At 39.4% G+C, this 18,405-nt stretch overlaps 1 protein-coding gene across 6 annotated transcripts in view; it reads left to right on the plus strand.

Moving 5' to 3' along the window:
• Positions 1 to 16,705, plus strand: part of dennd2b (DENN domain containing 2B) — a 403,328-nt gene extending 386,623 nt beyond the window's left edge. For all 6 annotated transcript variants that reach the window (XM_048545174.2, XM_048545171.2, XM_048545172.2 and 3 more), the window contains 4 exons: positions 1,845 to 1,956; positions 5,134 to 5,373; positions 9,892 to 9,978; positions 15,826 to 16,705. In XM_048545174.2, the coding sequence (XP_048401131.1) occupies positions 1,845 to 1,956; positions 5,134 to 5,373; positions 9,892 to 9,978; positions 15,826 to 15,860 (474 nt within the window). In that variant the 3' untranslated portion in view covers positions 15,861 to 16,705. The remainder of the gene's footprint in view (positions 1 to 1,844; positions 1,957 to 5,133; positions 5,374 to 9,891; positions 9,979 to 15,825) is intronic.
• The last annotated feature ends 1,700 nt before the right edge of the window (positions 16,706 to 18,405 follow it).

The raw sequence follows: 18,405 nt of genomic DNA on the forward strand, positions 1-18,405 counted from the left end.
GTGCTGACCAACAAACTCCAAATTACACTGATCCCATTTACTTGAAACTTAGAGTTATGGTCACTATCCCTAAATTGCTGCAACCACTTTACTGGCTTAATTCCCTAGGATGTGACCCAGCACTGCCCCATCTGTAGGAGGATTATCTATGTACTGGCACAAAAGCCTCTCCTGGATGCTTTTTTCAAAAATTTCACCTTGTGCAATCCTTTGATCCCTGTGAATGTTAGCAAAGTAAAAGACCCTTATAAACATGAGCAAACCTCCCAGCAAGGATGCCAGACCCATTCTGGTTCAAGTGCAACCTATGCAATTTATGCAGGTCCAACCTAATGCAGAAGCTGTCCCAATGAGTCAAAAATCTAAAGACCTCTCTCTACACTGTTGTTTTAGTCACGCATACATCTGACTTACCTTCCTATTCCTATAGTCAACAGTGTGTGATACTGGAGGTAATCCAGAGATTATAACTTTAGTAGTCTTCCTGTTTAACCTAAAACTTTAAGTTCTTGCTGCATGGCAGCAATTACTGTTTTCTAACCCAAGTGTTTGGTACAGATATGTTCACCAGCCCCCGCCATTCAGAATGCCCTGCAGCCGCTGTGAGACATCCCCAACCTTGGCACCAGGGACATAACTTCCCATTCGAGAGCTTTGTTTGTTCCAACAGCCTGTCATTTTCCATTGCAATCGAGTCCCCTGTCACTAAAGCTGTCCCAGTTTTATTCCTCCCCTTCTGTGCAGGATAGACAACCATGGTGCCACAAACCTGGCTGTTACTGTTTTGTTTCTCTCTCCTGAGAGGCCACCCTCCAATGCAACCCCCCTCCAATGCAACCCCCCTCCCCCAAAACAGCATTCAAACAATATATCTGTACGAGAGGGGAATGGCCATAGGGTCTCCTGCACTGCCTGTCAATTGCTGTTTAATGGCTATTTATATCATGACCTTTCGAGGCACCCATTTTGAGAGGATTCGTCTATAATTCCCTGCTGCTGCCTATTAGCTATGTAAATAAACATCTGCTAAATCTTTGATGCAGATGCTTCCTCCAAAATGCTCAATAATGCTAAGTTGGAGACCAGATGTCATAAATACAGAGTTAGTTCTTTAAATTGTCTTGTGAGAGATAAAAATACTTTGCAGGCCTGCACCAAATTTACAACTCTTCAAAATGAAACAATCTAGTTATTTCAGATCAAAAGAATTATTATAGAAATCTCACTAAATATGTAACTCATTAAGGTCTTCTAATTAAAGAACCAAATTAAACTCTGAAGTAAATGTAATTAGCAATCCAAGTTGTGCCAGAATTCCCTTCTCAGGTACTGGTTGCTTGGCATCATGCCATGGATGTAGGGGATGGGCAGGGGCAGGCGTTTGAGGGTGTTGGAAGGAGGAGCAATTGCTCCCCATGCAGTTTTTAAAAAATTGATTATACTGATGTTTAAGGCCAAATTTAACAGTAGAAATTGTAAACATTATTGCCTGAGAATCGTATTGGTCATGATACGGAAGAATATTTTTCATAGCAAAGTATGATATTAATGTCAAAAAAAAGCTTTAAAAGTTGTCCTTTATCTTCTGCTGAAGGAATAGACTTCTATGCAGGTGTTGAATAAGCCTTTTGTACTTGAAGAACAGTGCTACTTATTTTTTGTCATAACACAATTATGTTCATACAGTGTATATATAAAAGAAACAAATAGTTTTTGGGACACATTGCATGAAGAAACTGCAAAAGCTATAAACAGAATTTAAAAGACAACCTTTATTTGATATTCAGAAAGGAAACAATGGACTGGACAAAATATGTTTTCTTTTAATTTTATAATTTACTTAGATGGATGATGAGGACTCGCTGATACCACGGAAACTGCAGGCTGCCCTAGAGCAGGCTCTAGAGCAAAAGAATGAACTAGTTACTCCAGATTCAGACAGTGAATCAGATGATGGTGAGGAATTTGTTCATATGTCTCTTTAGAACAGTTCATTAAAAATTAGTTCTCATCCATGCTTGTTTCCTTTTGCAAGTTTTTTGATGGAAGTATGGATAATTTTCTAAATAAAGTCCTATTGGAGTAAAATTCACATATCCAGAAGGGGGCAAGCAAAACTCTGGCATAACATGTATTTTACTGAAAGTGCAGCATTGTTAATGTTATTACTGTTATTGGTAATGAGGCTAATTTAGTTCCATATTCTAACTGCATTTACAACATAGCAGTGCTGTTGCTGATACCCCGACTTTGTGACAATACAATTACATAAACAACATAGCACTCAGTCTGGCCCTCATGAGCCAAAGACTAAAATTGCTAGAAATGCTCAGCAGATCTAGTGCCGTAAGTAGAGAATTACTTTTCCATGAAGCAGTGTGAGTAATCATGCCAACAGCTGTCTTGGGTACAGTTGGCTGCAGTTGGTCACCAGTATGCTTGCAGGAGCTAGTTGGGGTTTCGTAAAGATCTAGCAAACTGTATAAGACTGCAGACCTAACAGCAACATTTAGACATGAGAACACTTTTATAAAGATATTAGTTAATTAAAGCAGTATGTCCACACAACAGAAATTCTACCATTCTCCAACCAGCATTCCACTAAAAGAACCCTCTCCATTAAGCACTGTTCCATATGTTAGCCAGGAAATAATGAATCCTCGTGTAATTTAAGAGCACTTGTTGTACTGGAGGAAAGGTAACATGATATGGGAAAAATAATTGTTGAAAGGACAAAAATGATGATGTATTCTGACTTGACTTCAGTGTACTGATTTTTGACAATAAATTTGTTTAGAATCCCTACAGTGTGGAAACAGGTCATTCGGCCCAACAAGTCCACACCAACTCTCCAAAGAGCATCCCACCCAGACTCACCTCCTTAATCTATCTCTGTAACCCTGCATTTCCCAAGGCTAATCCACATAACCTACACGTCCATGGACACTATAGATAATTTAGCATGGCCAGTCCACCTAACCTGCACATTCTTGGATTTTGCGAGGAAACCACAGCACCTGGCAGAAATGCACTCAGACATGGGGAGGAAGTGCAAACTCCACACACAGTCTCCTGAGGTTGGAATTGAATCCAGGTCCCTGGCACAGTGAGGCAGCAGTGCTCACCACTGAGCCAATGTATAAAATATCAGAATAAGGTTTTCAGCATACCATCCAGATCCTCATTTATCCAAAAACTAATTTGGCAGACACTCTAACAAAAGTCCTCCTGCTCTTGATGCCAGTTATTAGAGACACTGTACTCCATCAACCTCTACTCTTTCATAGACACAAATGTCTCTGTCCCAGCAACTGCTGTTCATTCTGGCCCTCTTGTCATCATATCCCACCTCTTCACTCTTCTGCCACTCTTCACCTGTCACCTATCATACTTCTGATCCTAAAATATAGTTAAATTGGTACGCTCTCTTTTGTTTCCTCAGTTCAGGTTTGGATTGTTTCCTACACATTAATGTGCATGAATGACATTCTGCATCCCTCGGCTCTTTCGGAATGTATTCTCCCTCCATTCTTTCTTTGTAAAAGCCACATGTTCCAAAGTATGACTTAAAGCTTTTCTTCTTCTCCCCAAAAAACATTGACCTGCGGTGGAAATAATTGTCACTGACTACATGAAGTTCTATGACATATCTTGATCATAGTCTGCAGCATGGATACAAAAGCAAAGTTGTGAGAGAGGCATATATTGGCCCGTATGTTGCTAGCGAAGCCGTGCTCCCTTTTCAATCATCAACAGTAGATAAACTCCTTGAGGTCTATGTACAGTTCAATGACATGCAAGTGTTCCTTGAATCTTTGAAATTTCCTGTTTGATGGTGGCAAACTAGCTGTGTGTCAGTATTGATTACAGCTCCCTCGTTTTTCTCCTCTACTGTGCTATTTCCAAAATAACCAGAACTGAGGAAGTTGGTAGAGAAGTGCAGGTGGTGCAGCGAATTTGTAAAGTGTGGAGACAGGTATTCAGGGAGTGGAAGAGAGCTGTGATTGATAGCGGGGTCCAGAGGAGCAAACGTTGGCTAGGCTGGGGTAAGGATGTGGAGAGGAGCCAGGATAGGAAAGTGTTGGAGTGCAGGGTTGCTGAAGTTGTAGGGTGGAGAGATGCAGGAGATATGGGTAAGGGGTCAGTGGGATGCTGAGTGGAGAAAGGAGCCAGGGAGATGGAGTGTTAATTGGGGGAGGGGGTGGTGAACAGAGCTAGGGGAACAGGATTGTCTGGAATACTATTGCTGGTTTAAAGGACAGAGGGCAGGGAGGCTGGTAGTATGATGGTAATGTCACTGGGCTACTAATCCAGATACGCAGCTGGCGCTCTGGGGGGCATTGTTTCAAATCCTGACCTGGCATTTAGTTGAACTTAAATTCAATGAATAAAATCTAGAAATGAACACTGATTTAAGAATGGCCATGAGAGCTATTATTGATTATTATTAAACAAAAAAAGTCTGACACGCTAACATATTGAGGCAAATTAAATCTGCCGGCCTTACCTGGCCTGGACTACTTGTGGCTTCTGATCCATATGGGTCGACTCTAAACAGTCCTCTGAAATGGCTTAATCAGCTGCTTAGTTTGAGGCACGCGGGAATGGGCAAAAAATATTGGTCTTGCCAATTATTTCCATATTCCATCAAAGAACATTTAAAAAAAAAATTACTCCTGCACTTACTAGGGGCATTCCTAAAAGAAAGTGATGCAAAAAGTATAATAAAGCGCTGGAGTAGGTATTAATCCCCTTGAGCCTGTTCCACCATTCAAAAAGCTCTGGTTACTCCACATTTCTGCTTACTTCTGACAATCCTTCAGCCCTTGCTTATCAAAAATGTCCTAAACATGTTCAAAGACCCTGCTCGACCATCTTTTAAGAAAGGGCATTTCAAAGACTCATGACCCTCTGTGAGAAAACATTTCTCCTCATCTCTATGTTAATTGACAACAGCTTAATTTTAATAAGTAACCTCTAGTTCTTGATTCTACCACAATAGTAAATTTCCTTTCCATGTTCACCCTGTCAAGATCAGAATTACTGAAAAGAGCTGAGCTAAACTGAAGAGAAGCCTTGATATCAAAGTTTTTCAGGTTTTAAAATTTTACTTTATCTCTCCCCGAACTGCAGAGTGTAACACACTGAATAATCTGGTCTCAGAAGCCTTCATTCGCTTCTTTGTGGAAACTGTCGGCCATTATTCTTTATTTTTGACCCAAAATGAGAGGAATGAACGAATATTCCAAAGAGAAGCTTTCCGCAAGTCAGTCGCTTCTAAGAGTATCCGAAGATTTCTGGAGGTCTTCATGGAGTCACAGATGTTTGCTGGATTCATACAGGACAGGGAACTGCGAAAGTGCAGGGCAAAAGGTAAAGTTGAAGTTTCCAACAGCATAGCATTTGACCCTTCCCTGTAATGATCACAGAGCATTTGATGTAATATAGCATTCCAGACTTGCCTCCATACGTTAATTTACCCTTGCCCAATACACTTAGTACTGAATGTGATGTGTTTTAGTGTGGCCACATTCTTGATTCATCAGCTCAAATTTCTGTTACCCTTCATGTCAGGCGTATAATCACTCGTACTTCATTCCATGATTTAGAATTCAAACTACTTTCACTGGATACAACCCAAGTTTGAAAGCTAAAATCCCTCACAGTGACAACTGATTTTCACAGTTGAAATATTGAAACATTTCTACCATTCATTGTTACAGATTATCGCATTGTTGCACTATCACTGGGGAGGTGGTAGTTTAGCAATGTCACTGGACAAGTAATCCAAAGGCCCAGGATATTGCAACGGATACATAGGTCCACCTTCCACCATAACAGCTTGTGAAGTTTAAATTCACTCAGTAAAATCTGGAATGTAAAACTTATCTCAGAAATGGTGACCATACCAAGTATCATCAACTGAAACACATTTGGATCCTTAATGTCCTTTAGGGAAAGAATTATGCACTCCTTACACGGGCATGATTGCATGTGACTCCAGATTCACAACAATGTGGTTGACTGTGAAGTGCCCTGACAAGCCGTGAGGACAATTACAAATGGGCAACAAAATGGTCACACTCCAAGACAGAATAAAGAAAAATATTCAAATACATAAAAAATGGTCTGGTTTGCTCGTTATGCTTTTAAAGAATGATTATCTGAGAATGATTCAAAGAATGACACTTCTCATGGTCTTGTCATTGCAATTAGAGTAAAATTTGCATTATAGAACATAGAACATAGAAAAGTACAGCACAGTACAGGCCCTTCGGCCCACGATGTTGTGCCGTGGAATAATTCTAATCCAAAAATAAAATAACCTAACCTACATTCCCCTCAATTCACTGATGTCTATGTGCATGTCCAGCAGTCGCTTAAATGTCACTAATGACTCCGCTTCCACAACTACCACTGGTAAACTATTTCATGCGCTCACATTCTCTGGGTTCTCCCTCTGACGTCTCCTCTATACCTTCCTCCTAACATCTTAAAACTATGACCCCTCGTGGAAGTCAGTCCTGCCCTGGGGAAAAGTCTCTGGCTATCGACTCTATCCATGCCTCTCATTACCTTGTACACCTCGATCAGGTCACCTCTCTTCCTCCTTCTCTCCAGAGAGAAAAGTTTGAGCTCAGTCAACCTCTCCTCGTAAGACAAGCCCTCCAGTCCAGTCAGCATCCTGGTAAACTTCCTTTGCACCCTATCCAAAGCCTCCACATCTTTCCTATACTACGGCGACCAGAACTAGACACAATATTTCAAGTGTGGTCTCACCAGAGTTTTGTAGAGCTGCAGCATAACCTTGCGGCTCTTAAACTCGATCCCCCTGTTAATGAAAGCCAAGATACCGTATGCTTTCTTAACAACCTTATCCACCTGGGTGGCAACTTTGAGGGAGCTATGCACTTGAACACCAAGATCCCGCTGTTCCTCCATACTGCCGAGAATCCTGCCTTTAATCCTATATTCAGCATTTAATTTCCACCTTCCAAAATGCATCACTTCGCATTTATCCAGGTTGAACTCCATCTGCCATCTTACAAAAAACAGAGGCAATATAATGAAGAACACACTATTGGAGACTTGATAATAGGCCCAAAAAGTAATGCTCAATTCGCCCTGGCCAGTTAGGAATGCAATCCAGTAATGTATTTCTTATCACTAAACTCAAATGCCGCAGTGCACCCGTCTGATGTTAATTGTTGGTACAAAAACTAATTGTTAGAATGGACAAATCTTCTGTTTGAAGAAGTGAAGAATTTCAGTGCCATAATGTTGCTGTAAAGGTGATACATGGGTGGGTCATTCATCATTCGTGTTGTGTAAGATTGGACAATACAGAAACTGTTTAAAATTAGTTCAGCAGGACATTGGCCTCCTCCTGTTTTTGGGCAGTAATTTCAAGGCTACATTGCATGAGAATATTACAGTTTGTTATCCCAACTCACATACATGGTCTGGAGCACTCCAACAAAGATCCATTCTGTGGTAGAAACTAGCACAGCCAAAAAGACCTTAAAGTGAGGCATGTTATGTCCAGTCTTTTAACTTAACTCTAGTCCCTCCACATACTAATTAGAGTGTCTGGCTGACAAGGCCTTGAAATAGGTGACACATTCTTTGCACACCAGCCAGAACAGAAAATACAGTGAGAGTCTGAAAATGTTATGTCTTGTCCAGTTGAATGTATCTAATTTCCTGTGTCTGCTGTGTGTGCATCTCCATTAAGAACAGCCCTGGAAAGCATGGAGAAACACAAAAAGGGCCGCTACTCAGTAAACCTATTTCTTATGTTCCTTTTTCCTTACTTTTGACCCCAGAGACCAAAATATTCCACAGGAAAAGAATGAAAAATATCCACCTTTTTGACCCCAGAAGATGAATGTCATAAACGGTCGTGTAGATTTGAATGCACTTGTCTAGAAGAAAGATCTCCTGAACTGTTCGAAGCCCACTGGCATTCCAATGTGAATTTTTTGGCACAGTTAAAAACTAGGACCTGAACCAATGTCAATATTTCTGGATAAAAGTAGTAAGAACTGTGGATGCTGGAAATCAGAAACTGCTGGAAAAGCTTAGCAAGTCTGACAGCATCTGTGGAGAGAAGGCAGAGTTAATGTTTTGTTCTTCAGTACACAAGAAGGATCACTGGACCAGAACGTTTTCGTTCCACAGGTGCTGCTAGATTTGCGAGGCCTTTCGAGCGATCTCTGTCTTTGTTGCCAATATTTCTGGGTTGGCAGTTCTTGCCTTGTTGGAGGTGTGGCGGAACAGGCTGATGTTGCAGCAGATGGAAGCCCTTTGGCTATAAGGGATATTGCCAGTTTAGTGACAATTGATACGGCCAATTAAACCCACGATGAACTGGTTTAAGATTGCAAAGTCACTACAGACAGACAAAAGCAAAATGTGCACGCCACTTCAGAGACTGGAACAATCATAACAAAGGAAGTTGTTAATAATTCCAATATGTTACACCTGAGTCCAGTGTGCAGCAATTTCAAATCATCACGCAGTTACAGTGAAACATAATTCATAATCAAACATCAAATAAACCAGAATATAAAATGACTATTTATAACATTGTAATCCTTTATAAGTTTAACTTTGAACAATTATTAAATTAAGTTTCAAATTAATATGTTAGTTAGTAAGGATCAGAGATCATTCTTGAGATGATTATTTTCCTTCTGATTGATTTGATCACTAATTTAATGTTTCTGTAAAGGATGATTTGATTTGACTTGTAAGTGTCTTCTAAGAATGCGTTGTAAGTATCTATTGGATCTCGGACAGCTGACTTTTAGACATTGGAGCCATGTGGGCAATATGTTATTGAGGACTGAATCGTCCTTTTGATTGTAGGCAAGCCTTTCTTTGTTCCCTGTCTACAGAAAACTCTCCAGCACAATGGAAATGCCACAGCCTTTAATGTGTCTGAATTTGCCTTCACCAGATTTCAGTAATGTGACCAAGTCACAAACTGGCTATGGCATATGTTAGCTTGGTTTCATTGCTGGTAATGGTGAGCAGACTTCACCCTCAGGCATATCTGTTTTGGCTGCAAATATTTAAAACCTGGTTACTGCATTTTCAGTTGAAATGCTTGTAAAGTAAAACCTTGTCATTTACAGCTGTAGGCAGCTCAGTGAGGCCACCCAGCTTGCTTTAACCACATTAGGATGGACATTCTCTGCAACTAAAGACTCATAATTATTCCAACCTCTGCCACTTCAGTTTTTAGGCAGCTTCAATATTTGCTCCAGGAAACAAAAAGCAAATACAGGGAGATGAATTCCTCTGCATAATTTGTAACACAGCCTTAAATGTCATTTTTCAAAAGTTTACAGAGGAAATCTGGGCCATTTAATTAGTGACAGGAATGCACCCAAAAGAAGTAGTTAAAACAGCTTTTGGCCACATGCAGTTCTTTGGTCAGACTCTTGGCACAGGGTTTTTTTAGCAGATCTCAGGCAATAAACTACAGGTTTGTGCTGTCAGTGAACTTAATACCACCGGAAGAGCTTGCTAGAGTTCAACACTTGATGACCTAAACAATTCTGCTAATGTAAAAACCCGAGGAATTCCTAGATCCATTACATTAACATTGATTTTGCAGATTGTTGGTTGTTCAAATATCATGAGATGAACTACGTTTTTCAGTAAATATAGTTACTCAGGTCGCAGATTAAAATACAGCGAATGCCATGCCACATGTAGGTAATTTACTTCAATGAATTTCTCATGATAAACCATGCTAAATATGTATCTCTAACTCCTTTTCTAATCACTGAACTCTATTTTAGCAGTGGATAGAAAACATGCATTTGAGTTGAAGCTGCTTTCAAGACCTCATTTAATAGTATCTTATTTTATCCCTCTTAGGCTTGTTTGAGCAGAGAGTTGAGCAATATTTGGAGGAGTTGCCAGACACAGAACAGAGTGGAGTGAACAAATTTCTAAAAGGTCTTGGTAAGTGCATTTTTAAAAAGATTTTAGAAAGTTGAGAGAATAGGTTAAATTGGAGCTGAGTATTGAAATTATTGTTCTGCCATAGTTAGTGTTAAGTCTCCTCATTTTGAGCTGCTGTGCACAAGTTGTGTTTGCAACTGAACTGCACATTTAAATGGTCACAGTGTTGGCTTAGGTGACTTTTAGTTATTTGGAATAACTACAGAAAGGATAGAAAGGGGTGGAAGGGAGGAGGTGGAGTGGCGTTTCTGGTTAGGGATAACATTACCACTGTACTTAGGGAGGATATTCCAGGGTTATGAACAGTGAAGTTAATTGGGTGGAACTGAGAAATAAGAAAGGGATGATCACTGTATTGGTATCGTCCTAAAGAGCCCCCATCCTCAAAAGTCAGCAGAGATTTGAGAAGCAAATTTTCAAGGAGATCTCAGTTATCTGTAAGAACACTAGGGTTGTAAGGGTTGGGGATTTTAACTTGCCAAACATAGACTGGGACTGCCATAATGTTAAGGGCTTGAACGGAGTGGAAGTTAAGTGTCCAAGAACATTTTCTTATTCAGTATGTGCATGTATTTACTCGAGAAGGAACAAAACTTGACCTTCTGTTGGGAAATAAAGCAGGCAAGTGACTGAGGTGTCAGTGGGAGCACTTCGGGGCCAGTGAACATTATTCTACCAGTTTTAAAGTATTTAGAGGAAAGGATAGACCTGATCTAACAGTTAAAGCTCTACATGGCAGGAAGGCAGATTTTGATGGTATTAGGCAAGAACTTTCAAAAGTTGACTGGGGACGGATACGTGCATGTAAAAGGAAATTTGGAAGCTTTCAAAAATAAGATAACGAAAGCCCAGAGACAGTGTGTTCCTGTAAGTGCGAAGGGCAAGGCTGGTAGATGTAGAGAATGCTGGGTGATTAGAGATATTGAAGCTGTGGTCAAAAAAAAAGGAAGCACATGACAGGAATAGACAGTGGAATCAAGTGATTCCCCGAAGGAGTATAAGGACAATAAGAGTATATTCGAGGGAAATCAGGAAGGCAAAAAGGGACAATGAGATATCGATGACAAATAGAGTTAAGGAGAATCCAAAGAGATTCTACAAATACATTAAGAGCAAAAGAGTAACTTAGTAGAGAATAGGGCCCTTTAATTATCAACAAGGCCATCTATATGTGGAACCAGAGGAGATGGGTAAGATAGTAAATGAGTATTATGCGGCGGTATTTACAGTAGAGAAGGACATGGAAGCTAGAGAACTTGGGGAAATAAATAATGATATGTAGAAAAGTGTCCATATTATAGAAGAGGAGGTGCTGGATGTCTTGAAATGCATGAAGGCAAATAAATATATGGGTCCTGATCAGCTGTACCCTAGTACTTTGGGGAAGCTAGGGAAATGATTGCTGGACCCTTTATTGAGATATTTGTATCATCACTAGCCATGGGTGGGGTGTCAGAAGACTGGAGGTTGGCTAATGTGGTGCCGTTATTTAAGAAAGGAGATAAGGTATTAGCCAGGGAACTATAGACTGGTAAGCCTGACATCGGTGGTGGGTAAGTTGTTGGAGGGATTTCTGAGGGACAGGATTTACATGTATTAGGATAAAGTGCGAGCCTCCTTCTCCAGCAGATAATTGAGTCGGATGTGAGCAGAAGGCCGCCTGATTGTAGGTTGAGCCTGGGCTGGTCTGGTCTCTTTGGGAATGGGTCACGGTGATGGAATTTTTGTTCTTGGGCAATCCCCGGTGCTTGTCGAGCAAGTCCTTTTTCCTGAAAATAAGTGAGTTGGGCTTGGTTGTGCCGAGCCTCCACAGGGTTTGGTAGTCGCTGGAATTTGGCTTTGTACGTCTCACTAACTTGACTGAGTTTTTTTGAAGAAGAAGACTGATGAAGGCATCTGTTGTCTGTATGGTTAGCGAGTTTAGATCACATGGAATACAGGGAGAATTACCCTTTTGGATATACAATTGGCTCGAAGGAAGTCAACCAACGGTGGTGGTAGAGAGTTGTTTTTTGTCAGTTACATAAATGATTTGGATGTAAATATCATAAGTAAGATTATTACATTTGCAGATGACACCAAAGTTGATGGTGTCGTGGACAGAGAAGAAGGTTATCTCACAGTACAGTGGGACCTTGATCAGATGGGCAAAAGGGCAGAGGAGGGGCAGATGGAGTTTAATTTAGATAACTGTGAGATGCTGCATTTTGGTAGGGCAAAACTTATATACTTAATGGTAAGGTCTGGAGGAGTGTTGGTTAACAAAGAGACCTTGGAGTGCAAGTTCATATTTCCCTGAAAGTGGAGTCGCTGGTGGACAGGATAATGAAGAAGGCATTTGGTATGCTTGTCTTTATTGGTCACTGCATTGAGTATAGGAGTTGGGAGGTCGTGTTGCAGTTGTACAGGATTTTGGTGAGGCCACTTTTAGAATTCTGCATTAGTTTTTGTCTTCCTGCTATAGGAAAGATGTTGCGAAACTTGAAAGCATTCAGAAAAGGTTTACAAGGATATATTGCCAGGGTTAGAGGGTTTGAGCTAGAGGGAGAAGCTGAATAGGCTGGGGTTGTTTTCTCTGGAGTGTCGGAGGCTGAGAGGGGACCTTATAAAAGTTTTATAAAAACATGATAGGTATGGATAGGGTGAATAGTCACGGTGTTTTGCCTGGGTAGGGGAGTCCAAAGCCAGAGGGTGTAGGTTTAAGATGAGTTGGGAAAGATTTAAAAGGGATCTAAGGGGCGACATTTTCACGCAGAGGGTGTTGCCTGTATGGAATGAGCTGCCAGTGGACGTGGTGAAGGCAGGTACAATTACAACACTTAAAAAGCACCTAGATGGTATATGAATAGAGGCATATGGGGCAAATGCTGGCAAAGGGAACTAGATTAATTTAGAATATTGGTTAGTGTGGACAAGTTGGACCTAAGGGACTGTTTCTATGCTGCACATCTCTATGACACTGACTACTTTTCTTAAGTGAGCAATAAGCTTCATGTATATTAAATCAAAGTGAAATGCTGGTAGTAGAGCCAGAAATGTGAAATTGTAAGTAAGGAATAGGTGAGGCTTTCAGTTTGTTTCTTATTTCATTCTATGACTAAAATGAACAGCTTATTGCTCAAGAAAATTAGCATAACATCAAATTATCACTTAGAAAAATAAAGGTTAAAAATTGCAGGCAGGTTTATTAATGGCAAATTTATTGACTAATTTGATTATGTTCTTTGAAAGAACATAATCTAAATAGTAGTAGTAGGAGTAAGCAATTTGGCCCAGTGACCCTGCTCCACCATCAATAAGTTTGCGGTTGATCTGATCGTGACCTTAACTGCACTCTTCTGTCTGTCCCCATTCGCCTTGATGTCTTTACAGATTGAAAATATGTCTAACTCAGCCTTTGCTATGTTTAATAACCCTGTGTCAACTGCTTGCCAGGATAGAGAATTTCAAAAATTAATGACCCTCTGAGAAAAAAATCCCTTCTCATCACAGTTTTAACTCAGTCTTCTTATTCTGAAACAGTGACTCCTATTTTCTAGATCCATTCATAAGTGGTATGGATGGAAATACAAACTAAATGTTGTACAATATTTAAGAAGCTGTACTGTCAGGCACTCTTATGTTCTCATAAGAACACCTGTCATTTGTTAAAAATACCAATTAGTGAAGGCCCAATATAGCTCAGCCTTCATTTTAATACATCCCCTTCATCTTGGGAATCAACTTAGTGAAATCTCTCTGAACTGCCTTCAGTGTAGTAACTTTTACAACTAACTAATGAAGAAAATGAGTGTGGACAGCAATGCATGCTGTGTTGTGTATATGCAATTTCAAAGGACATTTTGAAAGTAGTACGTAATAGACCTGTTAGCCAAAATAAAGCCAGATTGCTGCATGAATGCAAACTTAGATAGAAATCAGAGAGTAAATGCAAACAGTTGCTTTTTTTTTCCAGACTGGACAGATGTATAAAAAGTTACCCTTTATTTACATTATGTAACTCAAATCTTCCACTGTAATATATCTATCTATCCTATTGCAGATGCTCCCCTCATTAAGGTAAAGTGACTGTAAGTTTACTTTTTAATTCCTTTCTGAGCATAGTCATAGAGGTCTACAGCACAGAAAAATGCCCTTCAGCCCATCAATTCCATGTCAATCAAAAATAAGCAGCTAACTATTCTAATCTCATGTGCTAGCATCTGAATCTTTTATATGTTGGCATTGCAAGTTCATATCTAAATATTTCTTAAATGTTGTGAGGTGAAGGCCCACCATAGCTCATACATCTTTGGAATCAACTTTCCCCCCCTTGCAGGCAATGAGATCCGGATTCCCACCATCCTCTGTAATTTGTTTATTTCCTCACATCCTCTCTAAATTTCCTGCCCCTTAACTTGAACAGTCTCCAGTCATTGATCCCTTCACCTTGGTGGTATGTCTTCCTGTATTGCCAATCGCTCCCATAATTTTACGTGTCTTGAGCATGGATCTTACTCTTTGATGCAATATAACTTTAATCTCCCTGTCTCACTCAGTTTCTCATTATCTTCATTGATAAACTTTCCTGTTAAATTTTCTATCTTCAGATTTCTAAATCTCCCTTTGGTAGACCGTTGCTCCCCTTGTGTTACTTGCCAGCTGTTGTCTTTACTCTGATTTTTTTGATGATGCACTCATTCTTATGTTTGTATATGCTGTCTCTTCCTGTCACTCTTTGGTTTCCATTACATGTATCCCTGTTTTGCACTATTACATTATCCTTTCTGGGGTACACAGGGCATAACTTCAGAGTATGCTGATGACACCAAGTTCAGGAATGTAATGAACAGTAAGAAGAACAGGAACAGACTTCAGAAATGGATACACGCAAAACAGATGCAATTAATTACAGAGAACTAAGTGTGAAGTGATACATTCTGGTCTGGAGACTTAGGAAATATAAACTAAATGGTACACCTTTAAAGGGGTACAAGAACAGAGAGATCTGAGTTCTTGGCTTTATTAACACAAGAGTATACAAAAGTAAGCAAGTTATTCTAACCTTTAAAAAGCATTGGTTAGGTCTCAGCTAGGGTATTGTATTCAATTTTGGGAGAAAGTTTAAAAATGATGCCAAAAAATATTTTTTGACAACTTCCTTAAAGTTTGGCGCAAAGATCATGCCTAAAGTGCATGGAAATTTCAATAGAATGGTACCAAGAATGAGGGCCTTTCTTTACATGGGGCACTTGGAGAAACTGTGATTGTTCTTCCTAGAACAAAGACAGTTACATGAGGATTTGACATTGTTCAGATTCATAAATTTGCTTGTGTAAATGAAAAACTGTCAAAAGAGTTGATAATCAGAATATACAGATTTAAGCAATTAGCTAAATGTTTCAAGTCAAGGTGAGGATTTTAAAAATAAATTCAGTGAGTTGTTACGGTCTAATAATAACTGCCAAAAGGGGGTTGAGTAAATAGTTATAATTCCAGCATGTTTAGGGCAATGGGGGATTAGAAACAATTGGATAGTGCTTGTAAGGGATCCAGCAGTCACATTTTAGGACAAATACCATCCTTCAATGCTATGTAAGTATCCAGAAATAGGTAGCAGATAGTCACCAAATTGAAATTAGAAATAAGATGTATTGGAAAACCAATCAGAATTATAATCCCAACAACTGGATTTAGAGGATTATGGGCACGTCATCTATCTACTCTTATGGGTACCCTACAATGGAAGTAAAATTTCCTTTCAACAAAAACTAAAATGCTAACGTGATCCCATATATAAATACTTAATTTGAGGAATTTCTGGACTTTTTCTTCTGTATAACTAATGAAATTGATTATCTCTTGCAGGAAATAAAATGAAATTCCTCCACAAGAAGAGTTAGTAGTATTCATATTGTATCTGTTCTCACAAGGACCACTGGACCTTGCACAAGTACTTTCTTAAACTCATTTCCATTTTGGAAAAAATGGATTATACATTCTTCATGTTCACAAAATCTTCAAATTTATTCAAAGACTGAATTATAATAGTATTGGAGAAGAATCTGAAGCTGCAACAAGTACACTTAATTATGTTTATCTTTGCAGATTGGGTTGTATATTGTAAATATATTACTGTTTTTATTGGTATTTTATTGTCTGGATTTAGCAGTCATTGTACTGAATATCTGTAAAGAGTTGACTTTTTAACATGTTTTGTGATGCCAGAGTGACTTATGACTTGGAGCATGAATGGTCCAACTGAGCATGTGCAGAAGATTATTGTTTGTAATGAGGGTTGGGGGAAAGCACAGATTTTCTCATTTACTAACAATGTCATTACTTTGCTGGTATGGTTATGGAGAATGTGTGTGATCCTATCAACTGGGAAATACCTGAACTATATGAAAAAATGAAGTTCCAATTTTACTTGTGCTGTAGCTGTAGAATTCTGATTGTATCTCATGTTTTTTCCCCCCGCATTTTGCCAACAAAATGTGATCGATCAAGTTACACTGAAAATATTTGGTACTTTTTTTGATGTTGCTTGAAAATGCATAAGCTGCCATAGAAAAGGCTGGTGAATGAATCACTGAAACCTTTCTGTATGTAATGCACTGCTGTCGCTGAGTGTAATGAGAATTGAGCAGAAGCCTTTGCGACGGCCATTCTCAAAGAGCATGATTGGTTAAGCCTTGCCACATTTCTATGTACTGCTTTTTTAAAAAAAATAAACACGTTTGGCAGAGGTTGCAGATCTATTTGAATTCTGTTTGGAAACAGAGTAAATATTATGTTAAACTCGAGACTTGGCCAAACACTTTACCTCTTCCAACACTTATAAACTGTGAAACTCCTATCATTCCATAAACAGAGGGCAAAATCCTAATTTCCTAATTTACCTTTTCTCTACTGCCTTTTATTCATGCTTGTTTAAGTTTATTACGAATTTGCCCTTCATCTTGATTCCTCACGCATTTTTAAAAATTCCATAAGATTATACTAAAAGCGCAGAAGCATTACTTATTCAAGTACATTGCGGGACACGTACAAAAAGATGCCAGTAATCTGTGCATTTTCAATATTTTCGGGTTTAATTTCAGATTTCTCAGTTCATTCAAAACAAGCGTCTCTCGACGGTGGATTGCTCCACCTAGTGGCCACGAAGGGACCTGACGGTTATTCATTGGGGATAGCAACTTAAGAGTCATACAGCATAGAAACGAACCCTGCAGGCCAACTAGTCCATGCTGACCACGTTCCCGCTTGCCTGCATTTGGCCCATATCCCGCCAAACCTTTTATGTTCATGTACTTATTCAAATGTCTTTTAAATGTTGTAACTATACCTGCATCCGCGACCACCTTTTGGCAGTTTTTTTCCACACACAAACCAATTGCCCCTCAAGTCCTTTTTAAAACTTTCTCCTCTAACCTTAAAAAATGCCCAGTAGTTTTGAACTCCCCCACCCTAGGGAAAAGACTTGCTATTCACCTTATCTATACCCCTAATGATTTTACAAACCTCAGTGTCACCCCTCAACCTCCTCTCCAGTGAAAAATGTCCCAGCCTACTTTTATAACTTAATCCCTCCATTCCCACCAACATCCTAGTAAATCTTTTCTGAACCCTCTCCAGTTTAATAATCTTTTTGCATTGTACATCTCAGATCACTTTGAAAAGGGTAAGGTTGACTCTGAGGAGAACATGAAGGAATGTAACAGCAGAAGTTCAGCTTTTAGAAAGCACTTGGAGACAGTGGGCTAGAAAGTTTGCATTTCTTTGGAACACAGTTCCAGGGGAAGGGCCATTGTCGCTGCTTTTTTTTGTTTTTTGGCAGGTAGTCACTTGAGACGAATGTCAGTGGCCATTCCCTTAAACAGAGGCTCTGTGCCCGCATCTGGAGGTATAAGTTGTTTCTGCACAACAAAAGGCATGGTTGCATAACCCTGACTTCCTAATTGCGGAATCTTTGTGCTCTGTGTATAAACTAATTTAATTTAATGTCCTACATACCATATCTTGTCTGAACAACTGACAAGAAAGCACCATCAAAGCAATGCACAACTTTCAACCAGTTTTGATAATTGTGTATAAAATTGGTGAATTAACATCTTCCTTTGCTCTTAGATGAAGAAAAATAGTACAGATGGAACTCATTTCATTAATTTATTTTCCTTTTAAGGATCCCAACAGGAGTCTCCTAAAATATAGAACAAAAGGAACCATTCCACCTATTGTACCTGAGCTTCCTTTTAGTAGAATGATCAAATAAAGGTGTCTGTCCTGTTTTCCCATAACCTTTTAATGTTATCTATCCTTCATGTATTCATCCAATGCTGTTTTGAAGGTTGTCATTAAAACTGCTTCCACTAACCATTCCCCTTTTACAGTACCTTACAAACTCATGACCTGTATCACCTAAATGCAGTAGACAGATGGGATCAC

Source organism: Stegostoma tigrinum, chromosome 17 (genome assembly GCF_030684315.1).
Source record: "Stegostoma tigrinum isolate sSteTig4 chromosome 17, sSteTig4.hap1, whole genome shotgun sequence".
Classification (NCBI taxonomy): domain Eukaryota; kingdom Metazoa; phylum Chordata; class Chondrichthyes; order Orectolobiformes; family Stegostomatidae; genus Stegostoma; species Stegostoma tigrinum.